Here is a 26625-nt window from a genome sequence, read left to right on the forward strand (position 1 = left end):
TTGCTAAGCTCTTTGTGGAAGAAAGGAGGAGGAATTGTACTTTATTTATCTCTGTTTTTATTGTGCCCAGCCTAAAACCTCTGTTAAAGTTTGTTGGAAAATCTGGAATCAGATTCTGTTTGAATGGATTGTGTTTTCTTTCTTCCTTTCAAACCATCTCATATGTCTTGGTACATATTTTGGACTTTTCCTCAATGCTTGGAAATGTTGCTCACCCAGGGTACTTTGTATTTTCATCCAAGCTCAGATCCATTTATCCCCTTTCAATCTATCGTTTTATTTTATCCTCAACTTTGAAAGTAGATAGGGCTGTTTTTATTATTATGACCATTTTAAAGATGAAGAATTTGTACCTGAGAAATTTGTGGGTTTGGTCACATAGCTAAAAAGTGGCAGAATCAGAACTATACTTCTTGGGATCTGTGTACCAAGCCCTTGCTGTTTTTATCAAACATGTTGCCTATTGGCGTGTCCTCTCTGCTCCTGCACTCAGAGCCTCAGTGGTGTGGCGATAGCTGTGTTAACAAAGGTTGAATAGTCTGGTCACTCATCACAAAGTGCTGCTCTGGAGGATGGTGGAGTCTATAATCTTACCAACCATGCTCTGCTGTGGGAGTTATCTGTGTATGTGCCTGCCGTCCTTGATATCCCACAAGCTCCTCAAGGGTTAGGATAGCAAGCTCCTAGCTCAAGGCTGGGCAAGGAATGCTTTATATACTCTCAAGTTTGTAGAACTGAACTGAAGGAGATTTATTGTCTGGTTCTGATTCTATTGTAGTTTACTAGGCACTTGGTTAGAAGTTGACAAATTTTCCTTGGAAAGGGTTAAGTTGAAGAAATAAGCTTTACTTACTTAGAAAGTTCACTGTTGTAGAATTTTTCATTCTTTGTCTTTATTAAACAAAACATCATCCAGATCAGTTTGGGTCCTGCAGTCTCTCTACATTTGGAAGAAGTTTGTCTTAAGATTTTTTTTTTTGAGGAAGATTAGCCCTGAGCTAACTACTGCCAATCCTCCTCTTTTTGCTGAGGAAGACTGGCCCTGAGCTAACATCGTGCCCATCTTCCTCTACTTTATATGTGGGACACCTACCACAGCATGGCTTGCCAAGCGGTGCCATGTCTGCACCCAGGATCCGAACTGGCCAACCCCCAGCCGCCGAAGCGGAACATGCGCACTTAACCGCTGTGCTACCGGGCCGGCCCCTAAACTAGCTTTTTATCCTAGGTTCTAGTCCTGCCTCCCAACTCCTTCTTTGGTACCTTTAGGTTCTGGAGCCCATTGTGCATCCACTGACCTTGGAGCCTTTACTGTCCCAGCTTGGCTTCTGAGAGTTAGACTTATAGGTGGCATTGAATTGGGACTTACACATTGACAAATGAAAGACTTGCTCTGACCTTTGAGGCCATTGGTGTTAGGTGCCAGGACTTAACGTCCTAGTATGTCAGAGCTGGAAGGGCTTTTAAGGACCATCTCTCCCAAACTCCTCATTTTACATATGAGAGGAACAAACTTGCCCAAGGTCTTAGCCAGGGCTGGAATTTAATTTTGTCTGATTCTCATTCATATGCTGTTCCCATTCTGTTGTGGAGCCTTTCTACTCTAATGCAGCCAGTTTGGGTTGTTAGTGGGTCTGAGACCTAGACAGAGGAAAACGAGAAAGCAGTTCATAGTATTGTATTGTGTTCACAGAAATTGGGCTGGGCAGAATTGGAGGTATACAAAGTCAGTGTCAAACGCTGCTTCTGAGGAGTTTCCCGCCTAGCTAGAGAGCTTTTATATAAGACACAGAAAAAGAAGCCCCGTAATATCTGTGGCATATGGTGACTAATATCTGCGTTTGGAACCACTCCGTTGGCAACCTCAGTTCAGAGCAAGGAGAAATCTCTGTTCGTTAGGATGTACATAGTAGGTTTCCTAAAGGAAGTGGGTCAGAGCCTTGTACTGCATGTCTTATCATAGTTTGGCTCAGCTGATTGCATTACATATGGATTTGGGGCCTCCACAGGCCGGGTAAGTGTATCTAAAGCCTTGTGGGGTTACTTGTGGCCACCTGGAAAGTGCCAAGGGGACGCTTTCTGGGCACTGAGAATTTGACAGAGCCTTGCCTGTGTTGGCACAACTTGCTAGGGCAGGCAAGACTTGAGTAGGGATGGCTATGGCCCTGTAATGTTTATCAGAGTGGAGCAGATTTATTTCATGTGAGAGACTGTGCAAAGAAAAACCTGAAGTGAGCCAACAGCACTGTACTTTTGTTTTCTGCTGAGGAGTTTGGACTGGAGATGGTGCGGGCTCTAAAATCCCTCTATGGGTGATAGTTTCCTTCCTGACCCTAGGGTTCTGGCCCCAGACTACTTTTCCTGCTTCATCTTACCCTGTTCCGCTCTCCACATCTTGGCCCAGCCAGGCTTTGTCCTAATCTGTAAAACACACCTTATACTGCTTCTCTTTTGCCTTTACTCATGTCAGTTTACTCTCCTCCCAGAATGTCCTCCCCTTGCCTCCTTTTTTCCTTCCTAACTTCTCAGTCCTCTGTGAAATGTTCCCTGACATTAATGCTGGCCATGAGTTCCCTCTCATCTCTGGTCAAACTCTGGTAGCACTTGCTATCTGCAAAACTCTCTGTGCACTTCACACCCTGCTTATGCCTCTTAAAGCAAGAGACAGCCTGATATGCAAGAGCACTGGGCACTGGCTTGGGTCCTTACTGACAGTGTGACCCAAACTACAGTTCCCTCACTTCAAAAATATGGTTAAAAGAGAGTTAATTTATGGGGCTGGCCCCGTGGCCGAGTGGTTAAGTTCGCGCACTCCGCAGCAGGCGGCCCAGTGTTTCGTTAGTTAGAATCCTGGGCGCGGACATGGCACTGCTCATCAGACCACGCTGAGGCAGCGTCCCACATGCCACAACTAGAAGAACCCACAACGAAGAATACACAACTGTGTACCCGGGGGCTTTGGGGAGAAAAAGGAAAAAATAAAATCTTTAAAAAAAAAAAAAAAAAAGAGAGTTAATTTATATAGAAGGGTTGCGTAGATTTTAAAGCCTTTTTTTTGTTTTAGTTTTGTTTTGCATATTTTTCTCTCTCTTGAGGGCAAGAGCCATGTCTGTTTTCTTGACCATAGGACCTATCCTTAGTATCGATCACAGTACTGGTCAGAGAGGAGGTGCCCAGTAGATACTTGTTGAATAAACGAATGAATAACAGTGAGTTGATCCTTGCATTGAGTAGGCTTGGAGAGAGAGTACCAAGTAAAATGACATCAGTTCCTATGAAAAGTTTAGACGAGAGTGCTCTGAGATGAGGGGAAGAATTCACATGGTGGGTTTCTGAGGACTTCTGTGGGCACTGTGACTAGTACTTCATCCCTATTTATCGAGCACCTGCTGAACCTGTGCGGGGTGACAGTTATCAGTCACACTGGGGGGTCGTTTGGCCCTTGACCCTGGCTGGCAGTTTTTGTTTGCCACAGCAGTGGCTACGCTGAGCAGGTGGCTGCTGTAGGAGTGGAGCAAGGCTGTGCTCACGAAGGGCCAACAGGAGACCTGTGGGCAAGGCTTCCTCAGGTCCTTCCTGCTGCTCCCTGTCTTTGGTTCCAAGGCCCACATGGGTTTACCTCAGGTCAAACTTGAGGGAGCCAAGTGGACAGAATGAACTTTAACTGCTTTTCTTAGCCTGGCTTCTGGGATGGAGGAAGGAGCCTTCTTTCATGCTGGGCTTGTTGTGCAGGAGGGAGGTAGGATAGTTCAGAGAAGATCACTGGCTTTGTAAGTGTTATCTCTGATGCTGAGAACTCCCTGGGCCTCAGAGAAATCCAGCCTGAGCAGATATCAGACCAGCCTTCCTTCAAGGCATTGGGGAGGGCCTGGAGGGAGACTTAGCAGAGGCGGGGCAGGTGTGAGAGAGTCAGCTGTGCTGTCAGCATGGCTCAGCTAGGACACACCTGTCCCCTTCCTCTGTTAGCCACATTTACAGAGCTCCCGGCTGCCTTGTGTTGCGTTCTAACCTGGGAAATGACCAGAAATCTCACTGGCAGGCAGGCAGGCAGCCTTCCGAATCTCATATACCCCTAATTTTCTCCAGTGTGGTTCAGTAGCTCTGCTCCTGTTTGGCCTCTCTGTGTTATCTCAGGCCTCTCAGGAAGCTCTTAGAACTCTCATCACTACAGTGTATGTTAAAACAAATGTGTCCATGTTTGCCAAGTTCCCAGAGCCAGCATCTGAAATGTAGTGGCGGGGTGGCGGGGAGCGGGGAGATGGGTGCCCTTCACGTATAGCACATACACAGGTTAGAAAGCAGTTTGTGTCTGTGTGTTTGTGCGTGTGTTGCTGGGTAGTCAAATTTGTGGAGGTTTTGAACTTTTGCCGACAAGAGCAAAGGTCACTGGAACTCACACTTCGTATCTCTGAAAAGGTAAGTATGTAATTAAGACAACTCAAATAACTTCAACGATAAGAATGATGATGGTAGCTACTACTTATTGAGCTCCTGTTATGTTCTAGGCACTGGGCTAGTGCTTTATATCTGTGTAACAGCCCTTAAAGATGGAGATTTTTCTCGTTTTTTAGATGGGGAAACTGTAACTGTCAGAATTTAAGTAATTTTTCCAAGGTGACTAAGCCAGGATTTGAATTTAGGTTTATGTAACACAAAGGCCAATGCTGTTTCTATTTTTGTTTAATAACTTGTAGGGAGGGAAAGAAACAGCTATATGAATTTAGGTAGAGATGTGCGTTTGGATTAAAAAGTGTACAGTTTATCAGATTGTTAGTGGCATTTGTTTGTTCTATCATGTTAAGTGGCCTGGAATTAGGGATTAGGATTTTGGGGAATTGGGGCGGGGATGAGAGGGTGTGTTCACTTATAAATTATGAATAGAAATATCACATTGATGAAGTGTATAGCTACAGAGTGGTGTGTATTCAGTTTGTATCTTCCAAAAATAGCATTATGGTTGAGTTCTTCTGGATATAAGCTTTGGTATAGGGTCTATATCTATGTAGTGTTCTTTACCTCTTCAGTTAACATTTAACATGTATATTGTGTGTTGTATGACAGTCCCTGCCCAGTAGAAGGACTGAGTATAATAGACATATGCACCTATATTTTTCTTTCTCATAATAAGGGCTCCTGTTTATTGAGCATCTACTCTATACCAGGACTGGGTAGATACTTTCCCATATATGATCTTGTTTAATCCTCATAACAGATCTCCCATTTTAAGGCTTATTGTGCAAGTTAATCTAGATTCAGTGCCCTATGAATGATATCGGTGGTCCTATTGGAAAATGGGATCACCTTTGCCTGGAGAGATCAAGGAAGCTTTGTGGAGGAGGTAGCAGCTTAGTGGGTCTTCAGGTGCTTTAGGCAGAAATATAAAGTAGGTTGAGGGAAGCATTGCAGTCACGAAATGTCATAAGTAGTGGCATGGAGTGGGAAAAAGTGGAGAGTCTTTAGAGAACGTTAGTTAGTCCAGGTGGCTGGGGAGTGGCATCTATGAAGGAGAGTACTATAAAATAAGGCAAAAAAGATTAATTGAGGAAAGATCATGGAGGGCCTCAAAGTCAGGCTAAAGAGTTTAGACTGTACTTTGTAGGCAATAAGTGGTCCTTATAGGTTTTGAGCAGGGAAGAGACATGACCTGAGGTTTACTTTAGGAAGATTAATCTCACAGCAGGCACAGTGCCTCGGCAGAGGTGAAGTTGGAGGCAGGGAGCCTAGATTGGAGACTACAATTGTTCATGAGCAGAGATCAGGGTCTACATTGTGGAGGCAGAATCAATAGGACTTAGAGTTTAAGTGTAGGGAGAGAAGGAAAGAGAAGAGTCAAAGGTATGCCTATGTTTTGAGTGTGAGTAATGATGAACCTGGTGGTGCCATTAACAGAAAATATATGGCAGTCAGAAGGAGGGTCAGTGTTAGGGGGTGATGAGTGGAGGGGTAGTTGACTTTATCTGAAGTGCTGGGCAGGGGGCTACACTTCACAGTACTCCAGGAACCGAGGAATTCTCTTCTCTCTACACTTGTTTCACATCACTTCATTTTACAGATGAGTTTTCTGGTGCCCAGAGAAGTGAAACTATTCGCCCAAGGTCATACAGTAACTCCCAGGTGGAGTTCACGTCTGAGAATCCAAGTCTCTTGTTTGTTAGCTTTTAAGCTTCCTAACAAAGCTGGACCTTCATTGTACGAAAATCAGTCTTGCAGATAGAAAAACCTGGACTCAGCTCTAGGTTTTGCCATTTTCTATTTGTGAGGTCTTGAACAGGTTGCTTTTTCTGAGACTTAGTTTTCAAATTTGCAAAAAAGGGAACATTAATCTCTCCCTTATGGAGGCAATGGAAGATAAGGGACTTTGTAAAACTCCTCAGTGCCATGTGAGGGTATTAGTCCAGGATCATGGCTGGATTGGAGCCAATATGTATAGTGAGTATTTTGGCCAAATAAGAGCAGACTTAAAACTCACAGTTTTTCATGGAAGGTCTTCTTTCACTTTAGGCTGTCCTAGGCTACTCACGCACCTGCAGTTGGGCATTTGTGGTCTGGGAACATGCCAAGTTGTCCATAGTCACACATCTCCGAGTTTCTAGTGGGAAATGGAGTTGCTGAAGGAACACCAAGTGATCATACCCTATGAGCTGTTCTTGGCCTGAGAGAAGACGATTACTATCCCTTTCCCTCAAGGTCTTCTGCCAACTTTCAGCTGGCTCAAAGTCTGGGGGCAGAGTGATAGCTGAATTTAGGTATGCTTTGGAGGGAACCTCCTGCTAGACTAGGGTAAGCCCTGGCTTGGGACAGAGGTACTAGGGTGCAACTGCTGGCCAAAGCTAGTGCATGGAGGCCTCTTGTGGTCATCTCTTTGGTTTAGTACACATGTTCCTGAGTCCTTTTGAGAGGAGAAGTAGGCTGCTTGTATATTGTCAGGCTGCAGGTCTGTGGTTGTGTCAGCTTTCTGTCTTGGGAGTAGGCTTGAAACTGGCCATCTTGTCTGGTGTTTTGTCATACACCTTCTGAGATTGTGGAAGGGCATTGCAAGAATATTTTCTGATTAATAAAATAGCTAGTTACTGTTTTGTAGCTTCTGTCTGAAAACATTTTCTTTCCACTATTTCCCTTGAACCTTTTTTTCTTTTTCTTCCCTCTTCCGAGCTTGGCTGTCTTGAGTCTTCACAGTTTTCTTTCTTAAATATCTAGTTTATTAGTAAAGAACATGAGACTAGGAATTAGCTTGGGTTGTGATACCTCTTGACCTTTCTGGGCCTCACTTTCCCCATGCCACGTATTTTGGAAATAGCAGAACCTATCTCACAAGGTCGATGCCTGTAGATCTTATGAGAGAATATGACAAATGTTTAATCTTATACAAATGTGAGTAGTTTATTATTATTAGTTTTCCTCCTCTGAATTGTCTGATCATCTATGCAGTTCCCTGGTTCATCCCCTCTCTTTACTACCCTGTGTCTCCTAGGTTCTCATTTTTCCTTATAACCTTGCTTTTTAACTCTTATTGACAACGAGAAGTGTGGTTACGCCTGGTACAGTTCCAAGGGAGAGGGCCTGAGCTTTTGGGAAATGTAAACTTCGTTGGCTTTTGAGTGTCATATCTTGTCATTACCCCCTTGTGCTTCAATTTTCACATTTGCCTCCTGGTTTACCATGTAGCTCTATTCTTTTGAGTCTTGAGGTTATTTCTACTTTGGAGAATCCTCCTTTAAAGTACAGGCATTACTGGGTTGAGGTTACCCCTGAAGTGAGAATCAAAACTAGCCTTTGCTAGCTTTTCAGTGTGGATAAGGTTAGGGTATAGCCACTGGATATAGCCATTCAGGCCACAGTAGGATACTGGGGTGGGGGATGGAGCCTGGCAAGAGGGCGATTCTTAGTTTACTGATGCAGGAAGGGTATCTGGGCCTCAGGGCGTACTTGATGCTGCCTCTCTGTAGCCCACACCCAGCTGCTCTTCCTGACCTGAGTGTGTGCCTCTGCTCTCAGCCAGAAGTTAGAGCTTGGTGAGGCCTGATTCCCCTAAGAATTCCGTGATGAAAATTAGGGCACTTGAGCAGATCTAATTGGCTGAATTATGTGAAGGGCAGAGGCTTTCCCTGGGGGCTTCTTTTAGTCTCCTGTGGTTATAGACTTTTAAGGTTGGACTAATTAAAATGTCGGTAGCTGGACTCAGTACTTTCCCTGCATTGGGTCCTGTTCTGGCCTCCCAGAGTACCAGAAGTTGGCACAGGGCTATCTTTCCTGAGGAGCTGAGCAGTGGGTTTCCACTTCCTCATCTAAGTAGATGCACGATGATGTGATATTTCTCCAGAATGGGCTGCCACACATCTCATGATGGAGAGAGATGTAGGCTGAGACCTGGATCCTGATATGCCTAGATTTGCTACTCTTCAGGCTTCTGAGGTTCCCTTTCAGGTCGATTCTCTGTTCTATTAGCCGCCAAAAGGCTTTGCTCTGTTAGCTGGCAAGTAATTTCCATTGCCCCAAGATATCTTCCCTCATGTGTATTCCTGTTCTAACCAGAAAAAGGAGAAGGAAAAGATATTTATTAAGTCCCACCATGTGCCAGATCGGGGCTAGTGTTTTACTAAGCTGTCTTTTGAGGTATGCCCATATCTTTTCATGGTGCCCATTTTACAGATGAGGAAATACTCATAGAAGGAAAATAATTTGCCTGATTGTCAATACAGCCTGTAAGCAACTGAGCCAGAATTCAAATCCAGGTCTCTCCCAAAGGCTCTGGTTACCTTCCTAAGGTAGCACAAATGATTTCATAGCCTTCCATTATTCTAAGCTGAGCTAATTTCCTATCTCCAGAAAGTCTTCTCCAAGTCCTACAGCCAGAATTATTTTTTGACCTGCCTTTCCAGAGCGCTGTGCCCCTCTGTCTAATCTGGCTGGTATTCGGTGAGGCATGGATCTGCCTCCCTCATTTGGCTACTCCCACTTGAGAGTGTGGTACTCAGGATGTGTTTGAATGAAGTTGTAGTGTTGGAATTTCAGGTGTCATGACAGACCGATAAAGGGGAGGGTTTGGGACAGAATCTTGGCTAGCTTGGGTAGCCAGGCCCGGGTCTTCTTGATTTGCCCAGAGTGTGCTGTGTTATACTGGAGGCAGTAGGGCCTTCTAGGCAAGATGCTCTTTGGGTTCCCGACGAGCAGGCATCTCTTCTTTTGGGTCATTTTCCTTGGCCTCTGGCTTTAGAGTTTGTTTCTGTCTTGTAGTCTCTTTGTGATTGATAGAGTTAGATGAATGCCACCTGGAGTAGAGTGGTGTGACAAAGCCCTCAGCCTGGCCTTGGTTGCTGGAATATACCTGTTGACTGCAGCTGCTTGGGTTATTTTTGCAAAGAGCATACTGAGTTATTAACGCTGCACTTGGGGCTTAAACTTTCTGCAACCTCTGCCTACTGGTGTGTGTCTCTTCACAGGATAAAGGCTTTCCTGAAGAAGGCAAGCATGTAAAAGCATTTTTATAAGTTATTTTTCTCACTGACTTGAAAAAAATTATAAAAATGTTTTCAGGGCCTGGCCCCATGGCTGAGTGGTTAAGTTCGCACGCTCTGCTTTGGCGGCCCAGGGTTTTGCTGGTTCAGACCCTGGGCGCCGACATGGCACCACTCATCAAGCCATGCTGAGGTGGCATCCCACATGCCACAACTAGAAGGACTCACAACTAAAAATATACATCTGTGTCCTGGGGGGCTTTGAAGAGAAAAAGAAAAAAAAAACATTAAAAAAAAAATATTCAGGCCTTTTTCTATGCGTATACTGTGTATGTTTAGTGTTGAACATCAAAAGTTTGTTCCTTTGGGAATAAATCACGGTCCCAAATTAGAACATAGCAGTACATTTAAAACATATTTAATAGGACAAGTAAAAAAATATTAATAATAATCAAAATAAATTCCACAATAGGATGAAACACAATGGTTTTTGTTTATTCCTTTTTTTTTTAAAGGTTGGCACCTGAGCTAACATCTGTCGCCAATCTTCTTTTTTTTTACCCTTCTTCTTCTCCCCAAAGCCCCCCAGTATATGATTGAATATTCTAGTTGCAGGTCTTTCTGGTTGTGCTATGTGGGATGCCACCTCAGCATGGCCTGATGAGCAGTGCCGTGTCCGCACCCAGGATCCGAACCGGCGAAACCCTGGGCCGCCGAAGCGGTGTGCGTGAACTTAACCACTCGGCCACGGGCTGGCCCCTGTTTATTCTGTTTTGAAACAATGGGAAATCTGAAATAGCTTAATGGGACAAAATGAACTAGATAGTGACACAATACCCTTTTGTTTTCTCTAGTATCGAGAATGGGTTATGAGATCTTAGGAGAAGGGGAGAAGAATGTGTCCTGGGACTAGGGAGAAGTGTGCTTTAGCTTGCTTTCACCACTCAATTGTGTCTAAGGATACAAGTAACTAGTAACTAAGGTTTCTGGGTGTCTGTTTCCCTGTTAGATGGGAATAATACCTACCTGGTTTAATTTTATGAGGATTAAATAGGATAATATATGTAAAGTGTTTTTTAAGCTCTGAAGTACTGTCATTGTCACACTCATTGGGTGACTGGAGCTAATTTGCTAGCACTGCAAGGAAGCTTTTGGTTTAAGATATAGCTTGACCTAGGTGGAAAGAAGGATGCAGAAGGATGAATCCACAGTAGAATGCTGTTTCGGCAGCACTGAGAGGAATTCCTCTGAGGTGAGAGAAAGGACCACATTCATTCCTTCAGTACGTGTTTGTTGAGTTCTATGTGGTGGAGGATAAAGAGATACAGATATCTCCCTATTAAATGTGTGGTGTGTAAGTATGGAGGTGGCTTTGTTTAGGAACGAAGACTCCATAAAGACGGGGGGTTTTGTCTGTCTTATATACTGCTGTATGTGCACCCAAGAGTAGTGCCTGGCACATAGTAGGCTCTTAAGAAATATTTGTTGAAAGCGAGGTTAAGTTTTGGAATCAGACAGACTAGGTTCCTATTTGGGCTCTGCCCTGTGGCCAGCCCCTTTCTTGAGCAAGTTCTTAATCTTTCTGATGCTCAGTTTCTTCGTTTATGAAATGAGACTAGGAGTAGCTATCATACAGGATTATTGGGAGGATTAAAAAAAATTAAAAGTTTGAAAACCTTTGTACAAGTCCTCAGAAGTGCTCAGTGAAAGATAGTTCCTTTTGTTTTCTCTTTCTGATCTGCTTTGGGGAGCCTAGCCACTGGCTTCACAGGTTTGATCTGACGATGTCTTCCTAATGTGTAAGATTAGAATTATTGGCATTATTTCCTCACAAAAGGAACGCTGTGGGATTAAGCCAGGCTGTTGGAATGAATATGCTTTGCTTCTCTGCATTTCCATGGTCTTGGTGGGAACCTGGCTTTTGTCTTTCCAGGCAAGGTAATGTTTGCACTACAGGTTTGTCAGAGCTTGTCCCCAGAAAAAGCAGCTTCCACTGGCGAGTCTGGGCTCACCTGATTTGGATTAGGCTTTTATAGCCAGCCATCACCCTCCCCCCACCTCAATAATTGTTAATTATAGCTTTGAAAATGTGTACTCAGCTTGACTTCTGTTCCGGATCAGTTGTAAATTCCCACAGGACATGGAGCCGAGTGTGTTCGCTTGGGTTAATCAGGTATTTATGAGTTGACCTTTGCTAGTGAAAACCTAATTTTTCCCTCATGCCTGAGTGACTCTGGCAGGCTGAGGGCCTTGCTCTGGGACATTCCCAGAACTGTTGGAAGTCGTGGCAGGTTTGCCTGCCCTTGTCCTGTGTGCAGAATGCCAGTGGGATCTATCTGCCCCTCAGCAAGGGTGCTCAGTGCCTCTCCCTGTTATCCTACAGTTGTAAGACACTGGAAATACCATTCTGCTTTCTTTTTAAAAAAATTTTTTTGGAGAAAGATTAGCCCTGAGCTAACATTTGCTGCCCATCCTCTTTTTGCTGAGAAAGACTGGCCCTGAGCTAACATCGGTCCCCATCTTCCTCTACTTTTTATATGTGGGACGCCTACCACAGCATGGCTTGCCAAGTGATGCCATGTCCTCATCCAGGATCCGAACCGGCGAACACTGGGCTGCGGAAGCGGAACGTGTGCACTTAACCATTGCGCCACTGGGCTGGTCCTGTTCTGCTTTCTTTTGTCAACATTTTAGACTTTGAAGCTTTCTCTTTTGGTTTAGTTTCTTGGGAGGATGAGTAAGTAGGGAGGAATTGTCTGGCTAACAGGTAGAAAGGCCTTCTTGCTTGCAAATTGAAGCTGTTTGGCAAGAAGTGGGTAAAGAACATGTTCCTGGATGGGGGTGGTCAGTCATTGGGTAAGTTCGAGGTAGTTTAGGGGTTAAATGAACCTGGTGCCTTCTGGAAGTAGAGTCAGTAAGTGTCCTGGCGATGTCCTCAGTGGCCTACTTTGGGAGCTGAGCATTGCCACAAGGGAGATCTCAGAGATGGGCCCAGGAGACAGGAAAGGCAGGAGGGTTAAGGAAAGGAGACAGAGGGAAGAAAAGGGAACTTTGCTGAGCTGTAGCTTTATGTGAGGTGCTTTAGACCAATTATTTCTTTGAAGTTTATAGATGGTGAAGGTGAAGACCAGACAAGTTAAGTGACTTTCCCAAAGTCACAAAGCTAGTGAATGATAATGGTAATAGTTATCATTTATTTATTGTATGTCGAGAAGGCACATACCAAGTTTTTTTTTAATGTGCTTAATCTAATTTAGTAATCACCACTATCCTATGAAAGATTATTTCTTCTGCATTATAAATGAGGAAACTGGGAATTAGAGAGCTTTGGTTACTTGATGAAGGTCACTCATCTAGCAATGGCAGCACAGGGATTTGCATCCAGAATCCTGTGATTATAAAGCTTGTTCCTTGATGTCCATGTCAATGAAGATAGAAGAGCCAGGATTCAAACACAGATTGATGAGAGCAAGGTTCATGTCTTTATCCATCTCTCTACGCCTGCAACCTACGATAGTGCCTTCCACATTATTACTACTTAATAAATGTTTCCTGTGAAAGCCAACCCTGTGCTCCCCCATGGCTCCCTGTTGCCACCTGCATCCTCCCCAGCTCCTTGGTCTGACTGTCTTCTCTGCACACACTGGGCATACCCTACCTCCCCATTGTGGCCTCCCTGACCTCCCGACACCCAGCATCTGATCCAGCACTGTTACTCCCCTGCTTTTTTACCCCTCTTTTCCTGGCTGCATGCTTTTTGCTGCTGCTGTTGCTCTCCATCACCCTTCAATCCTGTCCGTTGTTTTCTGTGCAGTTTCTCTGACTAATTCCAGAGATTTCCCCTTTCCAGACTATAATCTTCTTAGTCTGTACCATATAATTTGGCACCTAATTATCTACTGTTTCACTTTCTAATTGTTTCGCGGACATTAATCTTTTCTCCAGCCAGCTGGTGGTAGTCATATCAAAATGACCCTCAGAGTAGTTTGTGCTTCCCGCTTTACAAGCACTCTCCTATTCAAGACCTATCTTTTTGCTCATCATACCCATAGCAAACCTGTGAGATCTGATGCGGGGGATTGTTATTTCCATATTATGGCAGAGAAAACAAAGGCAAAGAACGCAGGCGACTTCCCAGGGTCGTATAACTAATTAGGGGTAGAACCGAGACTAGGTCTCAGGTCTGCTGATTTCTGGCTTAGTGTTTTGTCCGCCTTGCCTTCCACATTTGTGTTTCTCCCTGGCATTTCCCTTCCTGCCTTCAAGGGCCATCCAAGGCAGAACATCTACATTTGGGTTTTCAGGAGACTTTGGTGGTGACCCAGGGAATGGTGGAGTGGCCCAGATAGTGATCTCAGGTACTTCTCAGTGGTGTCAAGTGCTCTGGGTTGCTACTGTCTGAGAGAGATTCTGTCCCTGTGGTTACTAGGATTAATGTTAAACTGAGAAGCATTGGTTTATTTTAAGTGGCCAGAGTGTTCTCTCATGGATGTCCAGGAAATAGGGCAGAATGTGTGGCGCGGGACAGTTTTGTGTTGTGGCAATGGCATGAACTTTGGAAGTGGCAGACCAGAGTTTAAAATCTAGCTTTGCCATTGTTTATTAGCTTTATGACCTTGGGTAAATCATTAATCTATAATGAGTCTTAGGGCTATTGTGAATATGTATTTAAGAGCTACATAATTGCCCTTAAAAAAAGGAGTAGTTTTTATTGTCAGTATTACTATAAGGCATGAGGAGCCTGAGGAGGGATGTGCCTTTGATCCTGCAGGTTACTCCTTGTGGCTTGAGTTCCAGGCATCAGTGATGATATGCTATATTGGAGCCTTTTGGCTGATACGGGCTGAGTTTGGATGCTGTGCCCAGTGTCTCTAGTCTCCAGGTCTCCAGTGCCTCCTGAAGGCAAAGAAAAGAGCTTGTAGATAGCTGGGGAATGGCTTCAGTGTCAAACTTTGGGGGTCAAATCCTTGCTTTTCTGAAAGACTTTGGCATTAGTATTTTTCCTTCTGAAAAGTCAAGAACCCAGTTGCTGAGAGATTTCAGTTATTTCTGAAACCAGATATTGCTCCAAAGCTGTTGTTAAATACTTCTCTATTCTTCTTGAACCCCTGCCCTTCCCCAAAAGAATATAGGCCAGATCAGACCATTGCGTGATGACTGTGTCTTTGGTTTCCTTGGTCACCCAGCCTCCAGCTCCCTTCTCAGAGATAGCACCATTGCAAACTGCTGCTTCAAGAGAGGTCATTCAGCTCCCTTCCCCCTATTCTGCATTCATGACCTGGTCTGTGCTGTAGAGGAAACAGAACAAATACACATGGACCCTATTCAAAAGGGAGCTTGCTTTCTCATTTGGGACCTTAGACTGCCTGACACAGGAAATGACTAAAGAATGAGAGCAAGGGAACATAACTCATTGCTAAAATGGCAGGTTTGGATGGCTGTGGGATGGGAGGGCAGGCTTCCTGGAAGGGCAAGAAGGAGCAGTTGGATGGGGAAACATTAGTGGCTTTTGAATTTTTCCTTCTAGAATATGGTGCCATGGGCCATTCATCTTTTTTTTTAATTGAGGTAAAATTCACATAACATAAAATTAACTGTTCACATGAAGAATTGAGTGGCACTTAGTACATTCATAGTGTTGTACAACCACCGTCTCTATCTAGTTCCAAACCATTTTTATTACCTCAAAGGAAATCCATTCCTGTTAAGCAGTTGCTGCCATTTCCCCCTCTCCCTTTCCCCTTGCAGCCACCAATGTGCATTTTGTCTGTATGGATTTACCTATTCTGGATATTTCATATGAACGGAATAAAAAAATATGTGACCTTTTGTGTCTGACTTCTTTCACTTAGTGTAATATTTTGGAGGTTTGTCCATGTTGTAGCATGTAGCACGTAGAATGAAGCAGTATTTGATTCCTTTTTATGGGTAGCTAATATCCCGTTGTATGTATATACCACAGTGTGTTTATCTACTCCTCCGTTGATGGACATTTGGACTATTTTTATCTTTTGGCTATTGTCAGTTGTGCTGCTGTGAACATGTGTGTATGTGTACTTGTTTGAGTACCTGTTTTCAATTCTTCTGGGTATATACTAGGAGTAGAATTGCTAGGTCATATGGTAATTCTATGTTTAAGTTTCTGAGGAACTGCAAAACTGTTTTCCATTGTGGCTGAACCATTTTATACTCCCATCAGCAGCATACAAGGGGTCCAATTTCTCCACATTTTCACCAACATTTGTTATTTTCTGGTTTTTTGATTATAGCCATCCTAGTGGGTATCAAGTAGTATCTCATTATGGTTTTGATTTGCATTTCCCTGATGACTAATGATGTTGAGGATCTTTTCCTGTGCTTGTTGGCCATTTGTATATCATCTGTGGAGAAGTGTCTATATAAGTCCTTTGTCCATTTTTAAATTGGGTTTTGTCCTTTTGTTGTTGAATTGTGTGATGGTTAATTTTATGTGTCAACTTGACTAGGCTAAGGGATGCCTAGATAGCTCCTAAAACATTATTTCTAGGTGTGTCTGTGAGGGTGTCTTTGGAAGAGATGAGCATTTGAATCAGTAGACTGAGTAGAGAAGACTGCCCTCGCCCATGCTGGCGGGCATCATCCAATCGTCTGAGGGCCTCAAAAGAACTAAAAGGGGAGGAAGGGCAAATCGTTCTTACTGCTTGAGCTGAGACATCCATCTTCTCCTGCTCTCTTACTTTGGAGCTCCTGGTTCTTGGGCATTTGGACTCAAACTGGGACTTAACACCATCGCAGCCCCCGCATGCTCAGGCCTTTGGACTTTGTCTGAATTAGACCACCAGCTTTCCTGGTTCTTGAGCTTGCAGATGGCAGATCATGGGACTTTTTTGCCTCTGTAACTACATTAGCCAATTCCTATAATAAATCTCCTCTTGTATATTTACATCTACATTTATATATATATCCTATTGGTTCTGTTTCTCTGGAGAACCCTGATTAATACAAATTGTAAGAGTTCTTTATATACTGCATTCTGGATACTAGACATTCATCTTTTTTAAAAACATAATTTTGAGACACACTTGCCTTGACTTAAAAATCACTCACTAGTCTTTAAATACACCTACATCTTTCATGTCTTTCAGCCTATCCTCATGTTTTTTCTTTATCTAGAATATCCTTCTCTTCCTCTCTTATGGCTGAAATTATAATTGTTCTCCTATGTTCAGGTCAAATGTCATTTCCTTTGCGAAGCTCTCTTAATCTCTTTTTCCTCCTTTTTCCACTACTTAAGTGCTCCTTTCTATGAACATCTATAATGGTACACTTTTTTACTGTTTGCCTCAAAACACTAGTTTGTATTTCTAGAGTCAGGGATTATATTTTGATTCATTTCTGTCCTCATCATCTAGCATATTGCCTGGCATATAGTGGATGTTAATAAATGCTGAATGAAATGAACATAGACTGGAATTTTGAACGTAGACTGGAGGCTTACTTGGCAGAAGTGGTGTAGAGGGGATCAGCTGGGAGCTGCATTAGATTTATTTATTCATATAATAAACATTAAGGCCATACTGTGTGCCACGAACTCTTCCAGGCCCTTGATGTGCAATAAGCAGTAAGAATAATAGTCCCTATTGTCTTATATTCAAGTAGCAAGATAGGCAATAAACAAGTAGATGTAATATAATTTCAGGTAATAATAAATTCTAGAAAACAAAATAAAGCAAGACAAAGCCTTAAAGAGTGATGGGAGTATTGTTTTAGGCAGAGTGGTCAGGGAAAGCCTCTCACTGGATGGCTCTTTAAGTCAACTCACAAGGGTCTGGACCAAGAATCAGAAGACATGGGTTCTTGTTCTGTCTCTGTACCTTTGTGACTTAGCAAAATTTCTTAAATTTCAAGGTTAGAGTTTCTTTGTGTATAAAATGTGGGCAGGGATTCCTGCCCTGGGATTATGGGGAGTGTGGTAAAGATTCAGTGAGTTAACAGACGTTGAAAGTGATTTGCTTTTTTTTTTTTTGGTGAGGAAGATTGGCCCTGAGCGAACATGCTTGCCAGTCTTCCTCTATTTTGCATGTGGGACACCACCACAGCATGGCATGATGAGTGGTGTGTAGGTCCATGCCTGGGATCTGAACCCACAAACTCCAGGCCACTGAAGTGGAGCCTGTGAACCCAACCACTACGCCCCTGGGCCTGCCCCTGAAAGTGCTTTCTTAAATGATGAGCAGCATGATGCTTGACTCTCTCTTTCCTAAGTCAAGAGGATGAGTGAGCAGTGTGGGAGCCAGCCAGATGTTTTCACCACCTTGAAGGCCAAAGGAACTGGCTTATACATACTGGAAACTGTCATGCCACCTTGCCTGGAGCAATGATTGATGCAGCCTGATTCAGGGTTTCAGAGTGAAACCCATGCTCCAAGTGGGCTGCATGTAAACTGGCAAAAGAGAATAGCCTAGGGAACTTGGAGTGTGTTTTGCTCAGCCCTCAGGAGGAAGAATGTGGAGATCATTCTCCTGCACTCTCTCTCACAGTTTGACCTTATTTCTTGCTATATCTGAATCTAACATAAGGGAATAATAATAATCAGCAGTCCTCTGGAGACATTTAGATTGAACCAGCTTGCTTTGAGTTCTGCTTTTTGCTGCACTGTGGGCCATAGAAAAGACTAAAGCATGGTCTCTGTTCTTGTCTTTTGGGAACTTACAAATCAAATAATTCCTTAAGTAGTTAGAGAGCAGCTAAATATAAAATATAAAAGGAGAGAATAGTATGGACTGGAGTAATCCAAGAAGACTTTCTGAAGGAGATGGTGCATAAGTCGGCCCTGAGTACAGAATGAATGGATTTAGATTAGTGGTTCTTTTTCATACTTCCTTTACGAAGTCTTTTCTCTTTTGCAGCATCCTATTGTGACTTCTACTCTTTTGAAATCCCTTAGCTCTTTATCTTGACCTCATTTGTGGCCATTAGCACATTTTGCTTTTGTTACAATCATTTGTGTGTAGGTTAGTGGTTAAGAAGACAAATTTTGGAGTCAGACTTTGTGGGTTTAAATCATCGTTCTATTTTCTAGCTGTGTGACCTTAGGCAAGTTATTTGACTCCTAAAAGCCTTGATTTTCCCATCCATAAAATGAGAATGGTACTTACATAGAATTGTTATGATAATTAAAAGAGATAATCCCTATAAAGGTCTTGGTGCAGTGTCTGGCCCCTTGTAAAGACCCATTAATGTTAGCTATAATTGTTCTAATCATCTTATCCTTTTACACCAGCACTGCCCTGTAGAACTTTGGGATGATGGGAATTTTCTATCTGTGCTGTCCAATATAGTAGCCACTAGCTAAGATGGTAGCCACTGGGCTTCTGTAGCTGTGTTGGACACTGGGGCTGATCACGGAAGGTCTTGACAGTAAGGAAGGCAGAGGAGTGAGTTAAAGTGTTTTAAAAGGTAATTTGGCCTCAAAAGTTAAATATGGTGTTGCCATATGACCCATCAATTCCACTTATAGGTATACTATATGCTCATGAGAATTGAAAACATGTTCGCACAAAAACTGGTACATGAAAAAATGTCCATCAACTGATGAATAAATAAACAAAATGTCATATAATCACATAATGGAATATTATTCAGCCATAAAATGGAATGAAGTACTGATACATGCTATAACATGGTACCTTGAGAGCATTATGCTAAGTGAAAAGGCCACATATTATATGATTCCATTTATATGAAATGTCCATAATAGGCAGATCTGTAGAAACAGAAAGTAGATTGGTGGTTGCCAGGGGCTAGAGGGTGGGGCTAATGGGGGGTGACTGCTATGGATATGGAGTTTCTTTTTTGGGGTGATAAAAATGTTCTGAAATTAGAATGTGGTAATAGTTGTACAACTTTGTGAGTGCACTGAAAACCACTGAATTGTGCACTTTAAAATGGTGAAATGTATGGTATGTGAATTATATCTGAATAAAAACAAAGAGAGTTTGGGTTTGCTGAAAACTATTGATTTTAACACAGTTATAGAAAGTTATAATTTATTTTCTTTTCTGATTGGAAGTCTTCCCCTAGGACTTCGGCTCACAAAGGTGAGGACTTATGGGCCCATTCCCAGTTTTAGATGTGAACCTGAACATGATCTTAGGCATGGGCCCACCAGTGGGTAGGTGGACGGTGCAGTATTGTCCTGCTTTGGTTCAAGGGGACTTTTCTTCCTTTTGGCTGGGATTAGCATGGATGAGTCACTCTCTGTAGTCTGAAGGATGTGGGATGTGAAGAATGAGCTGTTTTCTCTGTTCTGATGACATCTTGAGTATCACACAGTTGTAGGCCAAATATAGGTGCTGAACCATTTGGCCTGAATTCTTTATGGAGAATTACCTGCGAACCAGCTGAGGATGTGGAGAAGGAGAGAATCTAAGCCTGTGGGAACAACTAGGTGAAACTAGGTGAGAGATGCCAATGACAGATATTCTTTTTACCTTTTCACAGATAAGCAATTGAAAGCTCAAGGGGAGTTGATTTTTTTTCACTCTGTAAACAGTAATTGGTGGACTACCTTGTGGCTGCACCATGGGCCATGTCCTCACGGAGTTCCCAAACACACCCGGACAGACATGTAGGATGCCAAGGGTCCACGGATTGGTTCAGATAGGATTGTGCACAGTCAGGGGAGGAAGAGATGGCTGTGAGCTTGGTGATAAGAGAGGAAGCCTAGGAAACTCAGGCTGAGCCCAGGGCCAGAGGGCAGCATGCGCTGGGTGGAGGACTCCAGGGAGAGTAAGGCAGGATACATTCTTGTCCTTACACTTCCTGCCCTCTTTCTGTACCTGCTCACTTCTACTCTATAACAACAGGCCTTTGAGTACCTGCTCGTAGCCTGCTTCTGCACTGAGCAAAACTGGAGACACAGGCATTCTGAGGCCTGGCCCCTGTCCCTAGAAGTGCTTAATGTGTTTGGAGAGATGGACCTGGAATTGATTCTCATGGCATGGATCAGGGTGTGTAATAGACAGGGATGGACTTGGTGTGTAAGACTGCAGACTGACTGACTCTGACTTGGGATTAGGTAAGGCTACCCTTAAATAGGCATTCAGACAGGCCCTCAATAGAGGAACTTCTTAAGGTCATTGCCCGAAGATGAAGCAGTGGTACAGAATGCTGCTTTTTTGGGTGTGGGCTGCTTTGGGGCCTTTCATTTTGCCCTCACATTTGATGAGGGAATAGAGAGTCTGTGTCCAGGAATAGCTCTCTTCCTGCCACCCCTTCAAGCAGTGCTGGGCTGACTGCTGAAGGCTCTTCCCTATTCTACACTTGTTCCATTGCTGTTTTGGAAAGATGAAGCCTGAGAGGTGCCAGAGCTATGCCAGTTGCTATGGGACCGGAAACAGGTGAGGCTTCTAGCTCTGCTTGATTTAGGGAGTAAGAGGTTTGTCCTCTTCAAGCAGCTTAAGGCCTGCCTTTGCTGTGAAACTAGATAAGTAGTCCACACAGCTTGTTTTTCATTTGGGGCTATTTTCAGCCTTGGAGCCCAGCAAGGTGGAATGATTGAGATGCTTTTGTGGGGTTCAGGCTTTTGCCAGATCCTTTTTGCCAGGATATGGGCCCAGCCATTTCCCAGGAGATCAGCTTTTCCAAGCAAGCCGTGCTAAAAGGAAGGAGCACTTTTCTTCCCTCTCAATGGGGAGTGTAGGAAATGTGAGGATGGGTGTTCGGTTTAATATTACAACCCAGGTCCTAAGTGGAGATGTGGTCTAGTTTCGGACATTGCCATATGGTCTCTAGAGCAGTTTTGAGGAACTCATCTGGATCCTTCTTGTATTTTTCTGCTCATCTCATTGGCCAGGCTCTACTATTTATGGAGCGTAAATGTGTAGACCTGCTGCTGGCCAGGGACTTGATCTCTTCTGTGCCTGCATGTCTCTAGGGCTACCAGAGCAGATGGCTTGGCCTTGCTGTACTGGCAACTGACCCACCAGTGGTCTGTGTCCAGTAGTCTTCTTGGGAGTTCCCTATTTAGTGAGTGCTACTGTGTGCCAGGCAGCTATGGTGGGCACCGTACTGGATGCTGAGGTTCTATCGGAAACCTCGATCATCATCTAGGGCTTAACACAGTGCCCAAAAGATAAATAAATACTTGTGGTTTAATAAAGTGTTGATCCAAGGAATAAAATTTTTCTTTTACAAGAACTCAGACAGAGAGGGTGTCACTGAGTGCCTACTATGTTCCAGGTCCTGTGTTAAGTGCTTTCACAGACATTTAATTTTTAATACAGCCTTCTAAGGTGATTATTGCTATCAACATCTTACAGATGAACAAATAAGAGGTTACATTACTTGGCCAAAGCCACTTTCTAATAGCCTTATCTAGACTCTTTCTTGAGTTTCTGGCCTCTTGGCCTGGCAGATGCCTAATAGGGTATATGTGCCGTGTTTTTAGTATTGTGGGAGTGAGTGGAGCTAGTCTGAGTCCTTTCAAAGTCAGCAGGAGATGCAGCTATGCCTAGGCTGGGTGTTGATAACATAGACAAGGATAATAAAATGTGTACAACCTTGAGGAACTACCATCTAATGGGGGAGGTAGGTAAACAGATATTACTGTAGGAATTAAAGGAGCCATAAAAGCAAGGAGGGGCCTTTGATTTTGTGAGGGGTACGGTGGGCAGCGACTTTTACTCTGAGGCCTTCTGTACCCCAGCTCTTGTTCTTCCTTTCCATACCTGCAGCTCCTCATAGGATTCTCCCTTACCACCTGACTGTATGTTTTGACAGGTTTGTCATCAAGATTGTTACTCCTTGAGACTAGATGCTTTTTTGTTCTTACTGCCTCTTAGATATCTGACCTGGACCATGTCACTTACCCTCTCTGGACCTCAGTTGCATTATCTGTATAATGAGACTAATAGTAGATAGGTATATTACAATCTGAAAACAGGGGCCAGTCCAGGTGGTGATCTCTGGAGATCCACCTAATTCTCCCACTTCTATGATTTCTGTGATCATACCCTTCTGGTCCTAAAATAGGACTGGGCATCCAGGAAGCTTTGAATTAAGTTTGTCCCAGAGACTGCTGAGGGTATTTTATGGCACTGCAAAAGTCTGAAACTTTTCTCCATCACCCTTGTTAGACCTAGCAGCACTGACGGATACTCTTAGCTTCTCTTGGCCAATCTCTTGGACTGAATCAGCTTTTCTAGCCTGGCAGTAAGGATTTGACTGAGGTTTTAAGCTCAAGAGGATATTGATTTAAATGTGTTTTCTAGTGTGGTTTCTTTCATTATCATCTAGGTCAGTTGGAGATAGTTGTTTCTTGATTTTGCTTCTGGAAGGTATAGTTTAAGCCATGGGATTGGGACTCCCCCACCTCCGCCCTTAGGACTTTTACCTCTCTAGACATTGGGCTAGAAGTCTAAAGCTCCGTGAAACACTCTATTTATGTACAATACTCACTTAAGCTCTAAACTTGTAAAATAGCCAACTTTGGTAGGACTTGGGGTATCCCAAGGGACCTAGAAGGAAGTCATAGGAACTCTGAGCTACAGCTAAAGCTACCACTAATCAGACAGTTAACAATAATAAAAATAACAGTTAGTTGTTATGATAAAAAACAAATGTATATTAATTATGTGTTAGGTACAATTATGTATTTACCTATTTAATCCTCACAACAGCCAATGAGATAGATATTGTTATTCTCATTTTTTAAATGGGGAATCTAAGGTCACATATCTAGTAACTGGTGTAAGTGGGACTCAACCTAATTTAGAAATTTCATGTTCTAATTCCAAAGCCTATGCTTTTAACCATTGCACTATGCTGCCTGCCCAGTGATATGGATATATGCTTATATTTCTATGGGCCAGGCTACCTCTTTGGGAGGAAGGAGATGTGGTTACAGGCTGTCTCTTCCTTAGCACCCGAGTCGTTTATTTTTGGAATGCCTTGTCAGGCACTGTTTTATTTATTCAATAAAAAATGGTAGTATAGCATAAAGTTAAGACCATTGAGCTAGATCCAGGATTCTGGCTCCACTTCCTACTAGCTTTGTGACCTTGAACAAGTTATTCAACTTCTCTTAAATCAATTAACATGTTCAAAGCTCTTAGGACAGTGTCTGGCACAGAGTAAGTGCTCAGTAAATGTTGGCTATTATTAATATTAATTCTAAATTGAGGGCTAATAAATGTATCAGGCTGTGGGAATACAGAGGTAAACAAGATAATTTCAACCCTGTCCTTGCAGAATTTATAATCTAGTGAAGAATATAGCCTTTTAAACAAATGATTAGAAATATGATGAGAGCTATGAAGAAGTGCAGAATGCTGTGGGTACCTGCACAGAGGGACCTAACACTGCCTGAGGGCTCAGGATTCTCTGTGTAACTGTCAAAAGTGGGTCCCACGGTGGAATAGGAACAGCACAAACTCTAGGGCTTGACTACCTGTGTTCAAATGTCGGCTCTGCCATTTATTAGCTGTGCCACTTTGGGCAAGTTACTTAATTGGCCTGTGCCTTTTATCTGAATAATGAGGATATTAATAGTATCTATCTCGCAGAGTAGTTATGAGGATTAATAAGTAATATGTGTAAAGTCCTTTGAGCAATGCCTGGCATATAATAAAGATCCTGTGTATATGTTAAATAAAATAATTAGATGAAGTATACTCTTTTTAAGCATAAATCTTGGTATTCCTCATTTTAAAACCTTTTATTAACTTGGCCTATCTTGTAGGTTAAAGTACAGTTTCTTTAATATGGCAAATAATAGGATGATCTTATTTTCCTGGGATAGTCCTTATTTACAGCTATTCTTCTGGCTGTATTTTACCATCAGAAGTGATCCTGTTCAGACCATAAATTACATGATCACTCATGTATGGTGACCTTCCGTATGAGGCCTTCCGTGGTTTGACCCCTTCCTATTTCTCCAGTCTCATCTTTTGACATTGCTCCACTAGCACGTTACCTAAGTGTTTCTGTGAACTACTTGTCATTTCCCAAAGCCGTGTCATGTTTTTTTTTTGCATTTCTGAGCCTTTGCATATGCTATTCCCTCTGCCTGGAATGACCTCTCTCTTTCACCTCCATCTTTCTTGCCTACCATTGCCCTCCTGGCATATATCTACTCATTTTTCAGGATATACCTCAAGTATCTTCTCTATGAAGACTTGTCCTTGTATGCCTAGCCAGGTTGTTCATTTTCTCTTTTGTCCCATTACTGTAATTAGTATTTCTTTTTGTTGTGATTCTTATCACCATTGTACTACAATTGTTTATTTTTATGTCCCCCTGCAGGATTTTGAGTTGTTAGAAGGCAAGGACTGAGTACTCTTTATTTCGTTAAAAAAAAGGGTGTTGAGTTATGGCATAAATATAATAAAATGAATGAAGTACTTGATGAGTTTTTACATGTGTATATACTCATGTAACCACCACCCAGATCAAGATGCAAATAACATTTCTGCATCTTCAGAGTCTAGCGTAGAGCCTGGCAAACATTTTCTGTAAAGGACCAGATAGTAAATATTTTAGGCGTGATGGGCCATTCAGTTTTTGTTGAAGCGGCAAGTTTTTACAGGAAAGCAGCCATAGACAGTATGTAAATGAACATGCATGGCTGTGTTGCAGTAAAACTTTATTTGTGAAAACAGGTGTTAGGCTGGATTTGGCCTAACACCCTTCTCTAGCAGAGTGCCCAAGGACAAAAGAGAAATTCGGTAAATGTCTGTTGAATTGTAGATAAAGACCTTGATCTCAGAAACCTTTTTCTTGGTTTTCTAGTAGAAGAGCAGCTTGTATCTCCTGAGTAGGGCTGTGCTTTTGAAAGGTACTTCTTGAAGCAGGTTGCCTTTCGCAAGTTGTTTGTGTTCATAAAGGAATTAAAATGTCATCCCTTCCAGCACAATTTTGGTGGCCTGTGGTCTCTGAAAACTTAGGGATACCTGAAAGCAGTAAAGGGGTGTATTTGTGTGAATCCTTTGAGACCACGGACTATGTCATTCATTGTGTCCTTAGTGCCTACCTAGCATAGGGTGTTGGACAGGGGTGCTTAGTAAATGTTTGTTTTTGAAAGAATAAGTGAATTTAATTTGCTTTCAGTATTTCAACAAGCCTAATGGAAATTGTACATTTACCTACACTAAAAGTGTCTTTGCTTTTGATTTCAGATATGCCAGAGCTGTGTGGTAACACTAGTTTGCTCTTGCTTTAACTGGCAGTTGATGGCATCGTAGGACATAAACTTGTCCAGTGAGTGAATGACCTTGGACACCAGAGTAGAGCCAAAGTAAGCAACTGGTAGCAGGGCCCCGTGCTTGAATGTCTGCGTGTTTACTTTCACTTTCTTGCTCATTAGGATCAAAGCCCCGATGGTGAGGTGTGTGATTTCATCATAGTTTGAAGTTTTGATAATTGTATATGATTGATTAAAATCTGGATCAGCATTTTGAAAAGAAAAAGGAGTGATAATTAACATAGCTGAAACTGTTGAATTATTTCTCAATAAGTGCATTTTGTTTACAGACAAAATTGTTCAAAACTTGAGAGGCTATGAAAGGAAAATAATCTAAGTGTTGATAAAAAGGATAGGTCTCGTTATTTCTGAGTCAGGAATAGGCAGTTAAACTCTGTCATTAACACTAAACTTTTTTCCCTTAATGGTTGGCCTTCATCACAAGTGCCTTTTACTTATTTTTTTGTCATTTGGGCCTCCTAGTTTAGAGACCTAGATCCTAGGCTGAGGGAAAATTTTCAGTAATCTCTAGGGCACCTTCCCATTATCTACCCACCTTTGCCCCCCACCCCACTGTAGCTGGCCAGGTACACATGGGTTGCCCATTGAGTTCAATCTTAATTCCTGCTACCTCTCGTGTCTTCATAGAATTTATGTGTGTTTCCTGAAGGTTGGAAGGGGTTGGCATGGCGGTCGCGGGGGCGGTGTTGAGTAACTTAACTATCAGGAATAAAAGGCAAATTGTCTCCTGAGTGGTCCTAATAATTATCATACATACTTTAGAATATAAAGGATTTCAATCCTTTATTTAATTCTCATTGCTATCCTGGGAGGTAGCCCTATTTGCAAAAGAGTAACATGCAGCTCAGAGGGTAACTTCTTTAAGGCGTCATACTGCTATTAAGGCAGCAGAGCCAGGATTTGAATCCAAGTTCTCTTACTCAGGTA

At 42.8% G+C, this 26625-nt stretch overlaps 1 protein-coding gene across 14 annotated transcripts in view; it reads left to right on the top strand.

The window, feature by feature from the left end:
• STIM1 (stromal interaction molecule 1) overlaps positions 1 to 26625 on the top strand; it is a 172991-nt gene that overhangs the window by 6272 nt on the left and 140094 nt on the right. For 5 of the 14 annotated variants that reach the window (XM_070626093.1, XM_070626092.1, XM_070626089.1 and 2 more), the window contains exon 2: positions 25613 to 25731. The exons of 6 other annotated variants lie outside the window; for them this stretch is intronic. Coding sequence is in view for 5 of the 8 variants with exons in the window: in XM_070626089.1 (XP_070482190.1) it covers positions 25703 to 25731 (29 nt within the window). In the remaining 3 variants the exon portion in view is untranslated. Of the gene's footprint in view, positions 1 to 20581; positions 20837 to 25612; positions 25732 to 26625 lie in introns of those variants that run through there. 3 more of the 14 variants (XM_070626091.1, XM_070626098.1, XM_008531556.2) reach the window with 3 other exon arrangements.

The sequence above is a fragment of the Equus przewalskii genome, chromosome 6, assembly GCF_037783145.1.
Source record: "Equus przewalskii isolate Varuska chromosome 6, EquPr2, whole genome shotgun sequence".
NCBI lineage: Eukaryota > Metazoa > Chordata > Mammalia > Perissodactyla > Equidae > Equus > Equus przewalskii.